Source organism: Prunus dulcis, chromosome 4, assembly GCF_902201215.1.
Source record: "Prunus dulcis chromosome 4, ALMONDv2, whole genome shotgun sequence".
NCBI lineage: Eukaryota > Viridiplantae > Streptophyta > Magnoliopsida > Rosales > Rosaceae > Prunus > Prunus dulcis.
The window spans coordinates 14,173,962-14,190,480 of NC_047653.1; the positions used below are offsets into that span (position 1 = coordinate 14,173,962).

At 37.0% G+C, this 16,519-nt stretch overlaps 3 protein-coding genes and 1 pseudogene across 3 annotated transcripts; 3 read left to right on the forward strand and 1 right to left on the reverse strand.

Annotated features, from left to right (window-relative positions):
* Window positions 1-6,164: 6,164 nt before the first annotated feature.
* Window positions 6,165-7,855, forward strand: LOC117626129 (ribonuclease 3-like protein 2). Its single transcript, XM_034357782.1, has 3 exons — window positions 6,165-6,596; window positions 7,197-7,337; window positions 7,472-7,855. Exons 1-3 carry the CDS (start codon window positions 6,243-6,245, stop codon window positions 7,685-7,687), a joined length of 711 nt encoding a protein of 236 aa, XP_034213673.1. The 5' UTR covers window positions 6,165-6,242; the 3' UTR covers window positions 7,688-7,855.
* A 2,609-nt stretch (window positions 7,856-10,464) lies between these two features.
* LOC117625441 (F-box/kelch-repeat protein At4g19930-like) lies at window positions 10,465-11,523 on the forward strand. The gene has a single exon (XM_034356993.1). It carries the CDS (start codon window positions 10,465-10,467, stop codon window positions 11,521-11,523), a length of 1,059 nt encoding a protein of 352 aa, XP_034212884.1.
* Window positions 11,524-13,446: 1,923 nt separating this feature from the next.
* LOC117625442 (putative F-box protein At1g50870) lies at window positions 13,447-14,580 on the forward strand. The gene has a single exon (XM_034356995.1). It carries the CDS (start codon window positions 13,447-13,449, stop codon window positions 14,578-14,580), a length of 1,134 nt encoding a protein of 377 aa, XP_034212886.1.
* Window positions 14,581-14,948: 368 nt separating this feature from the next.
* The window catches only part of LOC117625443, a 2,103-nt pseudogene continuing 532 nt past the window's right edge, over window positions 14,949-16,519 (reverse strand).

Genomic DNA, 16,519 nt, shown 5'->3' on the forward strand with positions numbered 1-16,519 from the left:
GGAACTCTAATGGGACAGCTTACTGATACAAAATACAATGGGGAAAGATGTGTGAGAACACACATACTGAACATGCTGGAAATTGGGAACAAACTGAAGGCACTCAAAGTCAATGTGGATGAAACTATGATGGTGCATTTTGCTATAAACTCTCTGCCTAGTACTTTCAAGCATCTTAGAAGCACATATGTAGCTCAAAAGGAGAAGTGGACAGTAATTGACCTCATAAGCATCTGTGTGCAGGAAGAACAAAATATGAAGAAAGATAAGGCTGAAGAAAAGATTAATATGGTTCAAAACAGCTTCAGAAGGGATTTTGGAAAAGGCAAAATCGTTGGAAAGAAAAACAAGGAAGAAAAGGAGACTAAAGGACTGAAACCAGAAGGACTCAAGTGTTACTTCTGCAAGAAGTTTGGTCATATGAAGAGGAATTGTGACAGGTACAAGCGTTGGTTGGATAAGCAAAAGGCTAAAGGTAAGAATCAAGTACATGTTTGTTTTGAGTCTAATGCAATTGAGATTTCTTCAGATTCATGGTGGTTAGATAGTGGTGCATCAGTTCATGTGGCTAATTCCTTGCAGGGGTTCAAAACAAAGAGGCTGCCAAGCAAGGCTGAGATGAAGGTGTTCGTAGGAAATGGAGAAAGAGTCAAGGTGGAGTACATTGGATTAGCTAGGATCGAGTTGGAGTCTGGTTTTATTTTGGAGTTAGTAGATGTAGTTTATATTCCTTCTATGAAAAGGAATCTTATTTCAGTTAGTAAGCTTGTAAAATCAAACTTACAGTTTGAGTTTGATGAGTCTGGATTCTCCATTTTCAGAAATAAAGTTATGATTGGCAATGGTTTTCTAAATGATGGAATGTTTCGATTAAACTGCAAGAAACCAAATCCCAGCACTGGAAATCTAAGCATCAATGTGATAAGCACTAAAAGAAAAGCAGAAAAAGAAGAATCTTATAAACTTTGGCACAAGAGACTAGGACATGTCTCAGCTGAAAGAATGAATTTGCTTAACAAAGAAAATCTGTTGCCACCACTTAACCACCATGACAAAGACAGTGTTTGCATAGAATGTGTTAAAGGGAAATTGACAAATTTGAGAAAGAAAGGTGCTACAAGAAGTGAAAAAGTGCTGGAAATCATACATACAGACATTTGTGGTCCTTTTCCCACTCAAACACATGATGGTTTGAAGTATTTCATAACCTTCACAGATGATTACTCTCGATATGGTTATGTGTACTTAATATCTGAAAAATCCAATGCACTGGACATGTTCAAAGTCTATAAAGCAGAAGTGGAAAACCAGTTGGATTCAAAAATCAAAGTAGTAAGGTCGGATAGATTAGGAGAATTTTATGGTAAATTTGATGAGAGAGGAAGGAACCCTGGACCTTTTGCCAAATTTCTACAAGAAGAAGGTATAGTGGCTCAATACACTAACCCAGGGACACCACAACAACACGGAGTAGCAGATAGACGAAATAGGACCTTGATTGAGATGATTAGGAGCCTAATGTGCTGCACAAAGCTTCCAAAATTTCTTTGGGGAGAGGTTTTAAAAACTGCAAATTATTTGCTAAACCGAATTCCTACCAAAAGTGCAGACAAAATTCCTTATGAAACATGGTGCAATAGAAAGCCTAGTCTCTCACATCTTAAAATCTGGGGAAGTAAGGCAGAGGCAAAGTTCTACAATCCAATGGAAAGGAAACTAGATTCCAAGACATTGAGCTGTTTTTTCATTGGATATCCGGATAGAACAAAGGGGTACAGGTTCTATTGTCCGAACAGCAGCACAAGATTCATGGAAACTCAAAGAGCTATTTTTATTGAAGATGATATTGAATCAGACACTGAGGAAAACTTTGATTTTGATGAAATTTTGGAAAACAAGGAAACTGCTGAAAAGGAAAATATGCTGAGATATATAACCATCTTACCATTCACTGATTTGAATGACAAGCAAGTCTCACCAAATCATGATCTAACAACTGAAGTTCCACAAATTGCACTAGAAGACATGCAGATAGAGCAACAAGAACCTCAGCCTCACAACTTAGAATTGAGAAGATCACAAAGAACTAAGAGACCCGCACTGTCCAATGATTTTTTCGTATACTTGCAAGAGTCAGAACATGACATCAATACCATAGAAGATCCTCTATCTTATAAGCAGGCCATTCAAAGTGACAACTGTGATAAGTGGATAGAAGCAATGGAGTCTGAACTCCAGTCAATGAGCAAGAACGATGTATGGAAACTTGTTGATTTACCTCAAGGATGTAAACCAATAGGATGCAAGTGGGTTTACAAGACCAAAAGAAACTCAAAGGGACAAATAGACAGATACAAGTCACGACTAGTAGCAAAAGGGTTCACACAACAAGAAGGAGTAGATTACAATGAGACTTTCTCACCTGTGTCAACCAAAGATTCCTTAAGGGTTATAATGGCATTAGTGGCACATTTTGATCTTCACCTTCATCAAATGGATGTTCAAACTGCATTTTTGAATGGAAACCTTATTGAAGAAATCTACATGAAATAACCGGATGGTTTCATTCAAAAAGGGGAAGAAGATTTGGTTTGCAGGTTACAAAAATCAATATACGGATTAAAACAGGCTTCTAGGCAGTGGTACTTGAAGTTTGATGAAGTGGTGAAGTGTCAAGGTTTCATTGACAATCCTTTAGATGAGTGCATTTACCAAAAATTTCAAGGGAGACATTACATTTTCATGCTGCTGTATGTTGATGACATTCTCTTAGCAAGCAGTAATCTGTCACTATTACATGACACTAAGAGAATGCTATCAAACCATTTTCAGATGACTGATTTGGGAGAAGCAAACTATGTTTTAGGAATTGAAATTAGCCGAGATAGAGAAAGAGGGTTACTTAGTCTATCACAGAAGGGATATATAGAAAGGATACTGAAAAGGTTCAACATGGAAAACTGCACAGGTTGTGATGTTCCATTCTCAAAGGGTGATAAATTGAGCAGTGAACAATCTCCCAAAACTGAGCAAGAGAAGTTGGAGATGCAGGACAAGCCCTATGCCTCACTTGTTGGAAGTTTGATGTATGCTCAAGTTTGCACAAGGCCAGACCTTGCTTTCAGCATTAGTGTTCTTGGAAGATTTCAATCCAATCTAGGTCAGGCACATTGGATAGCAGGCAAGAAAGTTTTGAGGTATTTGCAAAGAACTAAAGAATATAAGCTAATCTATCGAAGAGTTGAAGAATTGAAACTAGAAGGATATGCAGATACAGATTTTGCTGGCTGTTTGGACACACAAAAAAGTACATCAGGTGTGGTGTTTTTGTTTGCAGGAGGAGCAGTGGCTTGGAGAAGTGTCAAACAACAATACATATCAACCTCAACCATGCAGGCTGAGTTTTTAGCAATTTATGAAGCGACCTCAATAGCTATGTGGCTTAAAATTTTTATGTCAATGTTAAAAGTCGTGGATTCTATACAAAGGCCAATCCAATTGTGGAATGACAACAATGCTGCAGTTTATTTTGCAAAAGGAAATAAGAGGTCAGGAGGATTAAGACACCTACAGTTAAAGTTTTTATCAGCCAAGGAAAAGATCCGAGATGGTTATACGGCCTTAGATCATATTGTAACAGATTTCAATATTGCAGATCCCCTGAACAAAGGCTTGCCTAATCATGTTTTTCATAGGCATGTTAAAAGTATGGGTTTACATATTAGTTTTGATGCTTGAAGTTTGTGGGAGTCAATGGGAGCCAGATTTAGTTTTATTTTTCTTTTAGCTAGTTTTAATCGAGACTGTTTTACAGTTTATTTAATAATATTTTTTATGAATGTTTTGGCATGTGGATGAAGGAAGAATTTGCAAAATTTTGCTAGCATATGTGTTTTGCATTTTCATATCCATGAAGGAGCCATGCAAGTTTATTAAGACCTTGGTAGTCTTGTAAGGGTGAGCTAAGCTTTGTTTTGATCATTAAGTTTTCTAAGGTAGATCACAACATTGTTTTTTTTATACTAATTCAGTTGGCAGTCGCATGTGTTGATGTACATTTGTATGTGTGGTTGTAAAAGACTTGAGTTTGGTTGCTCAATGTTCTTTGACAGTTCCATATGAGTTTATATCAATGACAGTGGCTTGGTAAGAAACTGAGAAGGGTGAGTTCTAAATTGGCCATTAAGAGATTGCTCTTGAGTCACAATGAATATTTGACCAAGTGGGAGAATGTAAGATAGTTTATTATCACAATCCTTACAGAATTGGTCTTCTATTCATTATCAGATTGCAAGACTCAAGACTGATCAAGAATTCAACACAACTCTCGACCTGCAGCCTCTGTGTCAATGTTCCATATGGATTACAAGGCTAAAGGGGTTTCTAGTTCTATAAGAATTAGGATTAACAGTTCTATAGCAATAAGGATACCTCAAGGAGTCTCTTGATGGGCAAGACTCCTTGAAGTGTTGCATATAAATAGAGCAGCTCCCTCTAAGAGCCGATACACACAAACATCTCATCAAGTAATTCACCCCCAAAATATATGCGATGAATTCTGCAGCTTACAAGATGATCCTTGCTTTACAAGAATATGATAATATGATCAATACCATATATGTGAGTCTTATAGAATGCTCAACAGCAAAGAAGCACATAACATGATCAACACCAAAGAAGAACAAGAGATGAAAACAATCGCAAGGTCCAGCATCCATCACCGAGCAATCTTCTTTGGTGTTGATCATGAAGCTGATCGTATGATCAAGACCAAAGAATCCGATTGCATGATCAAGACCAAAGAATGGGATTGCATGATGGGTTATATTCCCTCACTCTACACACTTTGGGCTAAGGCCTATAGGGTGATAATAAGTCTCTTGGTTTTTTGTTTGAAAGGAATACGTCTACTAGTTTTTTCATGCTTATGTCGACCTGTTACTATTACACTAGTTATTGTCTGTGTTTTGGTTGAATTAGTTGGTTAGCTTTTGCTAAGTAATTCCTATTAAAGGTCATCATGAGGTGAAGGTCTCCTTCAATTTACCCGTATAAATTCCCTTAGCCGGACGTGGCAAGGCATAAGTGAATAAGAAGATAATCTCATTTTCTCTATAATATCTATAGTTTTCTCTTCCAAAATCTTCCACACTTGCACCATTATATGTGCTTAATTGTATATGTGGTAGGTTCCTCTACCTGCTGCAGTTGAGCCTGAAACACTTGGTTTGTGCTCGTATAGGTTTTAGATTGCTTGGAGGTAAAATTGCATACCTGTGTATATGTTTGTTTTCTTTTTTTTATTCCCATCATGAATCGCAAGGTCCAGCATACATCACCAGAAATGAAAACAATCAGTGTTAATGGAGCAAATCCTAGGCTACAATTTCAAGAACAAGAGACTTCTACACCGAAAGGGCGTCGTATCAGCGCCTCAAGTTCATATTGATGGTGATGGGTCGTTTGAAGAAGCTCTATTTAAGTTGTCGCAATCGATGATGGGTCGTTTGATGGTATTGTTGGAATGGATGGGTCATTTCATATTGAAGATGCAAAACAGAAGTAGCATGAGCTTTGTGAGACAAGAGGAATGGCCTAATGATATAATCTTTACCTTATCATGATTTTAAGTGATGTTAGAATTATGTTGTCAATTCTGTTTGTTAATAAGCAGAGCCATATTGGTTTTTCATTAGTTTTCCTGTTAAAATTCATCACGTGCACATGACCCATTTCTTTCATTTCCTTTCATACGTACATACACAATCTATAGTTTCATTTCCTCTACTGTTTGTGAGGCTATATGGCTAAGAAACCTTTTGGAGTCATAAGAACTCCATATGACTAAATATAATTAAATAGAAATAATGCTACTCACGTGTCATGCAAATTCTTCTCGACTTGGCATCATATCCGTACAGATCTCTCTGTAAATCATGAAACTGCATTGTTGTCCCCCACTTAATCAAAGTATTTTTATTTTTTACGACTGAAAATGGATGCAAGTGAGAACAAATTCGGAGTTTTGGTCAGCCAATCCCAACGTGACAAACCTCGGGCTACATAGGTTTACCTTTATTCCTTCTCTTTTAACTTTTTCTTTAAAATATTCTCTTTCCTTTTACTTTGCCATGAGGTTTCTGATTCTTACACAAGTAGTTAGTTTTACATCGACACAACACGCATGCACCATCAAAGTTCAAATCAAACCACGACCCGGACGAATTCATCAACGAGACAAGATGAGGCTGTTCACCCACCAACTCCAGCCATCACCGGAAATGAAAGAGCGGGTGACAGCCGTGGAGAGAATCGTAGGCTACGACTTCGTGGACAAGACGCTTCTAGAAGAAGCTCTCACCCACCCCTCATCCTGTCGGCCCAATTCGTATCAACGCCTGGAGCTCCTGGGCGACAGCGCTCTCAACCACGCAGTGACAAAGTACTTATTTCGTGACAGCCGGAAGTTCAACGAAGAAGAAATCACTAACCGACTCAAAGATACCGTTAGCAACCCCTACCTCGCCCGCATTGGTGCTCGGCTTGGGCTTTATGACTACCTTGTCCGCCACAATACACCTGATCTTGATGATCAGGTCTTTTCTTTTCCTTTTCCTTTTTCATGTCTCTCTTGCGATTTCTGTGTGGGACTTTGCTTTATTTGGGAAAAGAGAAAACAAAACATTTTAGGTGGAATTTAGTTGGGTATATTTTAGTTGGATACTTATGTTTGCCAAGTATTATTATTATTATTATTTTTAATTCGTGTAAATTGAGGACATAATTCATTGAAAGAGACAATGTTTAGAATTGAACTACAGTAGTTATCTTCTGAAAAAACAAAATTAGAATTTCACTACAGTTTGCCAATTTCTTTTGAGCCAAGGTTTAGCAAGTGAGGAAGTACCACCCATCCCCAATAATTCTTAACATGAACGGATGACAACAACTCATGCATGTGTGGACAACTATCTTTAACATTTCTCTTGTTTGTTTTTTTAGTGAAAGGGAAACCAAAGCCCAAAAAAAAAAAATGACACATAAAAAAATTGTTTGTACGTCAGTGTGCGAGTGCTTATATTTCGACTAACCTTGCTTTTTCGTTTAAAACTTGGTTAAAAGATTTTTACTTGTTAGTAAATTGCTTTCACATTAGGTTTTATGAGAAATTTTTTAAATTTATTTCATAATTCCAGGTCGCAAAGTTTACTGAAGGAGTAATTAAAGGAAAAGATATGACGGGGTCTCCAGGCTACAAGGTTCTTGCAGATGTTGTCGAATCCGTGGCTGCTGCTGTTTACATTGACTTGAATTATGATCTCGATAAGCTGATGAAGGTGCGTATTTCTATTAGCTGGTCTTCTTTAGCATGGAAGTTGGAAGACTTCTGTTAAATTTTTAAATGCTTGGAAGAACTATATCTATATATATAACCTCCAAATTTTTATTATTTGCTATTCTTCATTTGTAGATATTTATGCCTCTTTTGGATCTCGAAAAATCTGATTCTATGATGAAGACGAAGGAATCGGATTCCATGTTGGGTTATATTGCCTCACTACTCTACACACTTGGGGCTAAGGCCTATAGGGTGATAATAAGTCTCTTGGTTTTTTGTTTGAGGGGAATAATACTGCTAGTTATCGTCTGTGTTTTGTTTAAATTAATTGACTGTTTTGCTAAGTAATTCCTATTAAGGGTGATGAGATGGAGGTATTCTTCAATTTACCTATATATATATATATATATGTATAATTCCCTTAGCCAGACTTGGCAGGGCATGAGTGAACCTGTAAAACTTGGTTTGTCCTCGTAGGTTTTAGATTGCCTGGAATAATAATTGCACATTTGTTTATATATATTTGTTTTTATTTTTGTATATATCCATTGGTCTCAGTTTCTTCTTTCCTTTTGGGTCTTTCCCTAAAATCAGAAATCCAAAATGGTAACTGGGGAAGAGCTATAATTCGAAAATTAAATGCTAACTGTAAGAGATTACTATTAATATAAAAAATAAAAATAAAACGAAGTTAAGTTATAGAAGAACTTTTGAGGTTTTCTTTCTCGGTGAGAATGTTAGGTATAACCCAAAGGAAGTGAATCCTGCAATCAACAATAAAAATTTAGCAAGTTACAATAAAATCCACATACTACTTGCTCACTAACTTGTTGAACGCTTGGTAGCTGCGTAAACAGTAGAGAGGCTGAAGATTTAGGGCAAATGATTCTATTGAAGAATTCACTGCAATTCATTCTATTATATGTTCAAAAGCTAACTAATTATAGTAAGTTAGTAAGGGCCTCACTAGGAACGTTTACGTAAAAGAGTGTTAGCTTTAGTACATTGAGGTACTAAACTGGGAAACTTAGGCCTCGAAGGCTTTCTTTGTCAAGTGTTGGAATTCATTCACTACAATCCACCATGATGGAAGGCCATGACTAGACTTTCAAAAAGTCTATCGTTTATCCACTTAATTTAGAGATAATTGAGAATTTTAATGGTCTCATCATTTTCATGCTTTAATCCAATTCAACTACTTGGTGTTAAATACACATGATAAACTGTTTTTGTCTTTTGGAAACCTATAAACCTTTTTGAAATTAATTAAAAAACTGAATTAATCTAAAAATATTAAAAACTCATTAACGTAAATCATAACATTAGAGAAAGGCTCAGACAACAACCAAAAAAAAAAAACAAAAAACATTAGAGAAAGGAAAAAATACTTGAAAAATAGGGATGGGGGTTGTCGGGAAGGCAAGGATCCAGCAACGGAGAGGTGGGAAGGAGGGGCATGGCCAAAGTGGGAGACATGGAGAGAGGGGAGTGAGGCGACGACCGGATGAGTAGAGATTGGGGTGGAGATGGGTTGGAAAATCTGGGTGAGCAACTGGCTGGGATGGGGTAAATGGCTAGGGATGGTGGGGGGTAGGGGTTGTTCTTGTGAGAGGGAGAGAGAGAGAGAGATATATATATATATATATATATATATATTAAGGATTGAGGTACATTAGAGTTGGGATGGTGTGTTGTTACTACGGAGAAAGAGAAGAGAGAACAATTGTGGCTGGCGATTGGGATTGGAGGTGGTGTCTTTCGTTTTTTGATTTTTTAGTTCTAGGTTTTTTTAAAAAATTTTATTTATTTATTAAGTTAACTCTTATTTATCTATTTTAAATTGTATTCAAATAGTTATGTTTTTTAATTAATATTTAAATATTTTAAAATTATTTTGACAGAAAATTTAACGAAAAGACTAAAATATCCTTAAAATTGTTGGAAAATTGGATGGTGTTAAAATCAGATGACAAATCATGGATTTAAAAAAAAAAATAAAGTGACATTTCTCTTAAATTTTTCTTTAAGGTGAAAAATTAAAACTGAGGTCTAAGTTCAGGTGACATTTAAAAAAAAAATCTCTTAATAATTTTCATGTTTAAATGGCCAAACATCCATTTTATGATAAACCTTACTGTGCAAATAAGATTTATTTATTTATTTTTATAAAAACCATACTGTGCAGATGATAAGATATAAAGGTCTTTTTGTTGTTGTTCAAGGATAAGATATAAAGGTCTAAGTACTAAATGATGAGAGCTCTCATAAATTCTGGTACACGAAGCAAAACTAACCCAATTTTGTCATAGCAATATATCATGTTTCCTTCGGGCTTTCTTTCAATGTACGTAAATAAATCTTAAGTCAGTTAGACACCACATAATTATTATTATTTAAATAATTCCCAGAACCATCAATACCAGCACCAATACCACATTCTCCTGAATTCCCAGAACCATCCATACTACCACCAATACCACATAATTTTCTATTGTTGGCAACTTAGCACCGAAATTATTAAATGACACACCAAAAAAATCCTGGAAATTGAGGATAAATATTTTCGAGTTTAATTTTCATCAAAAAGTGGTGTAATTTCAATTGCTATTGCGCCGGAATTCGTTTCCCAATCAAAATTTTAATTTATGTTATTTATTATAAATTTCGACATACATAAATTCAAACACTAAAATAATTAATTGCCTTAACTTTAAACGATGAATATCTAAATTCTATCATTTTAGAATTATATGCGATTTTCAATTCCTTCATCCAAACGGAGGGTTAGTGTTTAATAAGATGATGATTTAATTTAAAAGTTCTAGTTTGTAAATGATTTGATTTAAAGGTATCAACTGCTTTTTTCATTCTCTAATATTCTTCCTTGTAATATCGGCTATATTTCTATTTATTGAACACCGTTTTTATTGGTAGAAATTGTCAACTCGAGGGGTTATCGGAACAGAGACAGAGGATGTACTTATCCTCAACTATACAAGTGATAAAGTAGGAATTAAATAATTAAGTAACACGAAACCATGGAGGACTCTACTAAATCTTAATTTCTAGTATATTATGGAAAGGGCATGAAGATGGTGCGTTGCTACCAAAGAAAGAAAATCATCATGATGAGGAGAGCTGATCCTGTAAAAGCATCAAAGAAGCTTCCCTTTGATATTATCACAGAGATTTTGACCTGGCTGCCTATAGATTCTCTAGTAAGATTCAAGCGTGTCTGCAAAAACTGGTACTTTTTGATTGTTCATGACCGCAAGTTCATAGCCAAACATATGGAGCGGACCTGTCTTCTGCGACTCAGATATGTATGCAAACATGAAGCTAACAAGTTAACCGTTATTTTCGACAAAAGCTTCGGAATGGCAGCGTTTTGCGCTGGCTTGGTTCTAGAGAAGAGTCTTACTAATTCTCAAGTTTTCCGAATTAGAAATCCTGCAACCCATCAGGTACTTTACTTGCCTAATGCACATGAGGGTACCAGGAATATGGACTTTGCTTTGAACCCATCCACTCATGAGTGTAAACTGGTATGTTTTTATGGCAAAGACAGTGAAGTTGGTTTTGAGGTGTTAACTATTGGGAAGGATGAGCAATGGAGACCAATGAAACATCCAAACACAGATTTGCTGAAACATCGTGGCAAACCAGCGCTACAAATTTATAGAGGATCATCTTTTAAGTGTGAGGGGCGTGGTCACTTTGTCCAGGTTACTGGAGATGGGCAAGATTGGAACCTGAAAATTCACTCTCTTGATATCTTGAGTGAATGTTTCATTACTAATACCGTGCCCCGGGGATTTTATGTAAATTGGTGGGACAGTTTGGTTTTCTATTGGAATGACTGTGTAGCTGTTGCTGATATAGGAGAGGAAAAACTTACCGTGCTGGTGTTGGAGGACTACAAGCAGCACAAATGGAGTAAAAAGACGGTCCGGGTGACATTTTCAGAGGATCACATCACACTGCTGAAGGATCCATTTTTTGTTATCAATGCTCATTCTGATGGCCTTAATTTTCATTTTAAGGACAGATTTATTCACTATGATCTGAAGAGGGAGACAATTGAGAAGGTAAATATTCGCCTGGGAATCAACTTCTGTTTGGTTAAGCCAAGCCTGATAGCTCTTAAGGGAATGAAAACAGGGAAGGTTGCCTGCAGCATTTGAATGCAGGTTGAAGGAAAATTTTCTTATTTGGTCGGATTAATTAGGACCAAATGCTTCTACCAGTAGATGCAACATCCCTTCGGAAGATCAGCCGCATATTATAGGAAATTATTGTGCTCATGCTTAGGATTTGAACCTGTAAACATTTGTTCTGGTTTTACAGATGGTCTGGACCTATTTGAGATGTTGGCATTATTATTGGGTGGGATGATAATTAATTGCTTGTTTTCTATATCTTTGTGTGTTTCAGTCTTGTATCTAATTAGTCTCAGTTTTCCTTTTTCCTTTTGAATTTATTTTTTATTAATAATTTGGAGCCTGCTTCCCTGCCCTCTACCTGAATTTTCTTTACCTGCCCACAAAATGATACAATAAGTTGAACGCATTGTTTGTTTCAGGGGGGTCTTAGTGTAAGTAGTGAAGGGACTGTTGCTATATGGTAGTTTTTCACTATGGCTCCATTGTCATGTTTAGGGCTCTTTTGGGAATGCTTATCTAGGAAGTACTTCTGCTCATAAGCGCTTCTAACAAAAGCGTTTTTATTATAAAAATCTTGAATTTTCATAAAAAAAATCCAAGTGTTTCCTGAAAAAGCACTTAGGAGTGCTTCCTGAAGAAGCACATAGCAGGACCCAGAAGAGCTTCTAAACTTTTGTGCCAAACGCTGTCAGAAGCGCTTTTAGTTGTTAGAAAAAGCTTTTAGCCTTTCCAGAAGCACTCCCAAATAGACCCTTAATGTTTCGGCAACATGGGATCGATGGGTATCTGAAAATTGTGGCAAATTGTGGCATAAGCCCAAACAATGGCAACTGTTTTTTTTTTGGGGGGGACGAACAATGGCAACTGGTTTTTGCTCTCTGGAAGACTTGATTTTCCCTTGCAAAGAGCAATATATATACTTTCAAAATTTGTCTCAAATGATCCAAGTGCGCCTCCATAACAAATAGTTAAAGACTTAGCCTCAGATTAATTAATAAATTATTGCAAATATTGCTCTTTGGAAAACCAATGGGAATTAATGACCCAATTGCTCTATGGAAATATTGCAAGAAAATTGATTATTCATTAATATGAACAACTGCAGCTTTCAAACTAATAAGCTATTATTTCTTGGATATGTTGTAACCGTAAAAAATAAGGTAATTTTCACTTTACTACCCTGAAGTTTATCGAGTTTTAGCCTTTAGTACATGAATTTTTTTATTATTTTTTTGTCTCAGTCGCATACACAAAGTTAATTTTCCTACCACTTTCATACCTACCGTCAGTCTTGCCGTTAATAAATCTGTTAACCACTGACATGACAGTAAATATGCCATGTATACCCACTCATACGGTGCCGCGTGATCCGCATATATTATTAACTAAATAAATAAATAGGAAGCTTAATGATCATGCCTGTTATGGGAATTTCAAAGAGTTGAAGTGGCTGACATGGCGATGAGGATCGAATTTAGCTCTAGAGGAGGACGAGTTCTCTCAAAGTGTTGGGGACTCATGTAGGACAAAATCCGGAAGTTTAAGTGTTATTAGTCTTTTTGATGGTTTTCCTAGTTTCCTGTTATTTTTAGGTTTATTTTCCCCAAAGTGTTGTGGACTAATGATGGAAGTTTGGGTTGTTACTCTTTTTGATGGTTTTCCTAGTTTCCAATTATTTTTATGTTTAATTTCCTGGTGCTACCTAGCCAAACAAGATATTAGATTTACTTTCCCTTTGTTGTATTTTACTTTCCTGTTTTATGTTTTTCCTAACTCTACTTGGATAAGACTAATGCCTATAAAAGCACTACCATAGACATGTAAATTTCAATTCGAGTTATCAATCAAACCCAAATATTAGAGATTTTCTCTACTCATCCATCCAATTCAGAACCAAATAAAGTTTCTCTGCTCATCTCTTTTGTCTGAACCCACAGCATGCAGATGGTGGAAGGGAGAGTGGATCCCATAAAAGTACCAAAGCTTCCTTTTGATATTATCAGTGAGATTTTGAGCTGGTTGCCTGTCCAGTCTTTGCTAAGATTCAGGTGCGTGTGCAAGCAATGGCGTTTGTTGTTGACTCAAGACCACCAGTTTATTGCCAAACATAGCGGCCGAGCCAGTCGTCTGATACTTCCACGTATGTCAGGCCCAGGAAAAATTCTTTATGACGAAAACTTCAAGTTTCTTTACCATTTGTCGGGAGGCTTGTTACTGGAGACGAGCCTAAAAAATTCTCGAGTCTACAGAATCAGAAATCCTGTAACCCATCAAGTGCTTTACTTGCCTGATGCGCATGAGGGCACGGACGAAATCGACATTGCATTTAATTCATTCACTCATGAGTGTAAAGTGGTATGTGTTCATGGTGAAGACGGAGAAGAAGTCGGTTTTGAAGTTCTAACAGTTGGAAAGGATGAGCAATGGAGACCCCTCAAACACCCAAACCAAGACTTACTAAAGCAACATGGCAAGCAGGCGCTGAAACAAAAATATTGGCCAGCAGCTTACAAGGCTGAAGGGCTTGGCCATTTCACTCAACTTATTTCAGACGGGAAAGATTTGTACATGGAAATTCAATCTCTTGAGATCTGGAGTGAACGTTTCACCACTAATACTGTGCCCCGGGGATTTTTTGCAGACTTGAATGAAGTTTCGGTTTTAACTTGGAATCACTGTCTAGCTGTTCGCAATATAACAGAGGAGAACCTTAATGTCTTGGTGTTAGAGGACTTCAAGGAGCACAAATGGAGTCAAAACAAGATCATCGTTCCGTTGACATTTTTAAAGGACCGCCCGGAATGGAAGGACAAAATTGTTCATGCCATTGGCATACCTAAGTCTGGTGTACTGCAATTGGCTATTAATCATGTTTACCGAGACGGTATTACTAAAACAATAATACTTATTGACTATGATATGAGTAGCCAGACAGTAATACATGAGCGCAAACCTCCACCGCCCTTTCTATTGCCTGAAACTTGTTGGCATGACCCAAGCCTGATAGCTCTTAAAGGAATGAAATTAGAGAAGGCTGGCTTTTCTCCTGGTGATGGCTTTTTAATCTGCTTTTTCTAGCTTTAAAAATGTAACAGCCCTGCAAGAATAGTCACAGATTGTGGGAAGTTATTGTCTTTCATGCCCATGCTTGCTTAGAATTTGAGCCTGTAACATCTGGTCACAATTTGTGCCCGTAGTTTACAGATGACCTGGACCGGTTTTGGTAGTTGTTAATTCGTGTATGTTTTTATTTGATTCTTTGTATCCCATTAGTCTCCATTTTCTTCTTTTCTTTCGGTCTTTATCTGAATCTGGGAATCCCAAATAGCTAATTCATAAGAGCTCATGTTGATCAAGCTGTGTCTAATTCAATTTGTAGCAGTAAACTACATATACAATAAATGTTATTAACATTTTATACAAATTGCGAAGTAAGGGTTTCAATTTCAAGGGGTGGAGCCTCCAAGAGGTTTCATAGCTTCAATAAGCATTTCCCTGAACCTCACCAAATTAACCTTGAGATTCTGCCCATCAACATACACAGCCCTGGCAGCCTGATAGCCCTTCAAGAATATACACATGGCCATAGACAATAATAATGCGTGAACTATCCTCTGGTTTAATCTTGTACTCCAAATAACACAATCCCATTTCACTCGCCGGTCCACCATAATAGTTTTCTGAAGGCCAATCTAGCCCCAGTGGTACCACTTGCACCAGCATGCCGTGGCTGGTAAGAAGAGTGCATTTTTAAGGCCAGCACCATGAGCTCCAACCATGACACTACACAAGTTCACCAATCCGGAAAACATGTCCAAATTTGATGTCTGGGTGGGTAGGCTTTGCAGCGATGACTTGAAAGTCTAATTGTTCCATCATTCCACCATTTTATCTTCATTCAAAAACTTCCTTGTTTTGCGACGAGATATGAGAACTAGCGCTGGTTTTTTATTCATCTGATCCGATACATCCTTCATTTTCAGCATGTATGATTCTCTTAGGAACTGCTTAAACCCGAACATTAACCTCCAGGAATTTCTGTAGAATTTAGAGCTAAGTTGTCATGATATATATACTTGACCCTATGACAGCTCCAGGATAGCACTGAACACTTGCATTCTCAACTGGATTTATAAACATCATAACTGGACAATGTTGATAGAATGCGTTCGTACTTGCTAACCCACCAACACTTCAAATTGGTTCTGACAAACTGAAGGTGGGATTGAAAATGCCGGGACATGATGAACAAGGGGACGATGGATTCATTGAACTCATGAACTAGATTTCCTTTGAAGTCCCAAGAGGAAAAAACCACAGCTGGGACTTTGTGAGTAAAATTGCAAGCTGGTGGAATACTAGTGTTTCCATGTAGTATTTTCACTCGAGTCACAGCCTTCATTGCAGTCTGATCCTCTTTCCTTGCATATGGCTGAACCTTGTGTTCATCTTGGGCTTGATTGGATGGTATGTAAACTGTTAAGGCATTCTTGCCAATTATAACTGGTTTATTAGCCAGACACACTTCAGAGTAAAGGTCAGAGTGGCAAGAAAATCCGGTTGTTTCGAGATGTATTCAATCTTCCCCTGCAGTATGCATATTCATTAATCTTCATAATCTTACATGACTTAACACAAACAAAATCAGCAATCATGTGTTGGATCTGTCAACCCCTTTTTGTAACAGCTGGTTAGACTTATGCTGTATTAGAAAGCAAGTAAATCAAACCTCTAGCTAGTCTTCCGAAGAGAAACTTGAGAGGCTCTTCCACTCCAATGCCTTTATCATCCTTTCTACTATGATCAGTACCATCCCAATTGGATAGCTGGTGCTTCCCTTCAATTTCATTCTCAAATTAGTCAATTCAATGGCTATAGCAAAAGAAGGAGAAAACAATCACACCACCATAAGTCTCACATCGGAAACTTGACTAAATAAAATAAAATATATAATGACTGGTTCCACTACTAATATCACCGAGCCTTTTGTGATAAAACCCCACACCTATTGGGATTT

Bases quoted from the DNA above. Each gene is read 5' to 3' on its own strand.
- LOC117625441 (XM_034356993.1), top strand. From the start codon at position 10,465: ATGATGAGGAGAGCTGATCCTGTAAAAGCATCAAAGAAGCTTCCCTTT.
- LOC117626129 (XM_034357782.1), top strand. From the start codon at position 6,243: ATGAGGCTGTTCACCCACCAACTCCAGCCATCACCGGAAATGAAAGAG. The intron at 6,597-7,196 runs GTCTTTTCTTTT...TCATAATTCCAG, and splicing joins CACCTGATCTTGATGATCAG to GTCGCAAAGTTTACTGAAGG. The intron at 7,338-7,471 runs GTGCGTATTTCT...CTTCATTTGTAG, and splicing joins ATCTCGATAAGCTGATGAAG to ATATTTATGCCTCTTTTGGA.
- LOC117625442 (XM_034356995.1), top strand. From the start codon at position 13,447: ATGGTGGAAGGGAGAGTGGATCCCATAAAAGTACCAAAGCTTCCTTTT.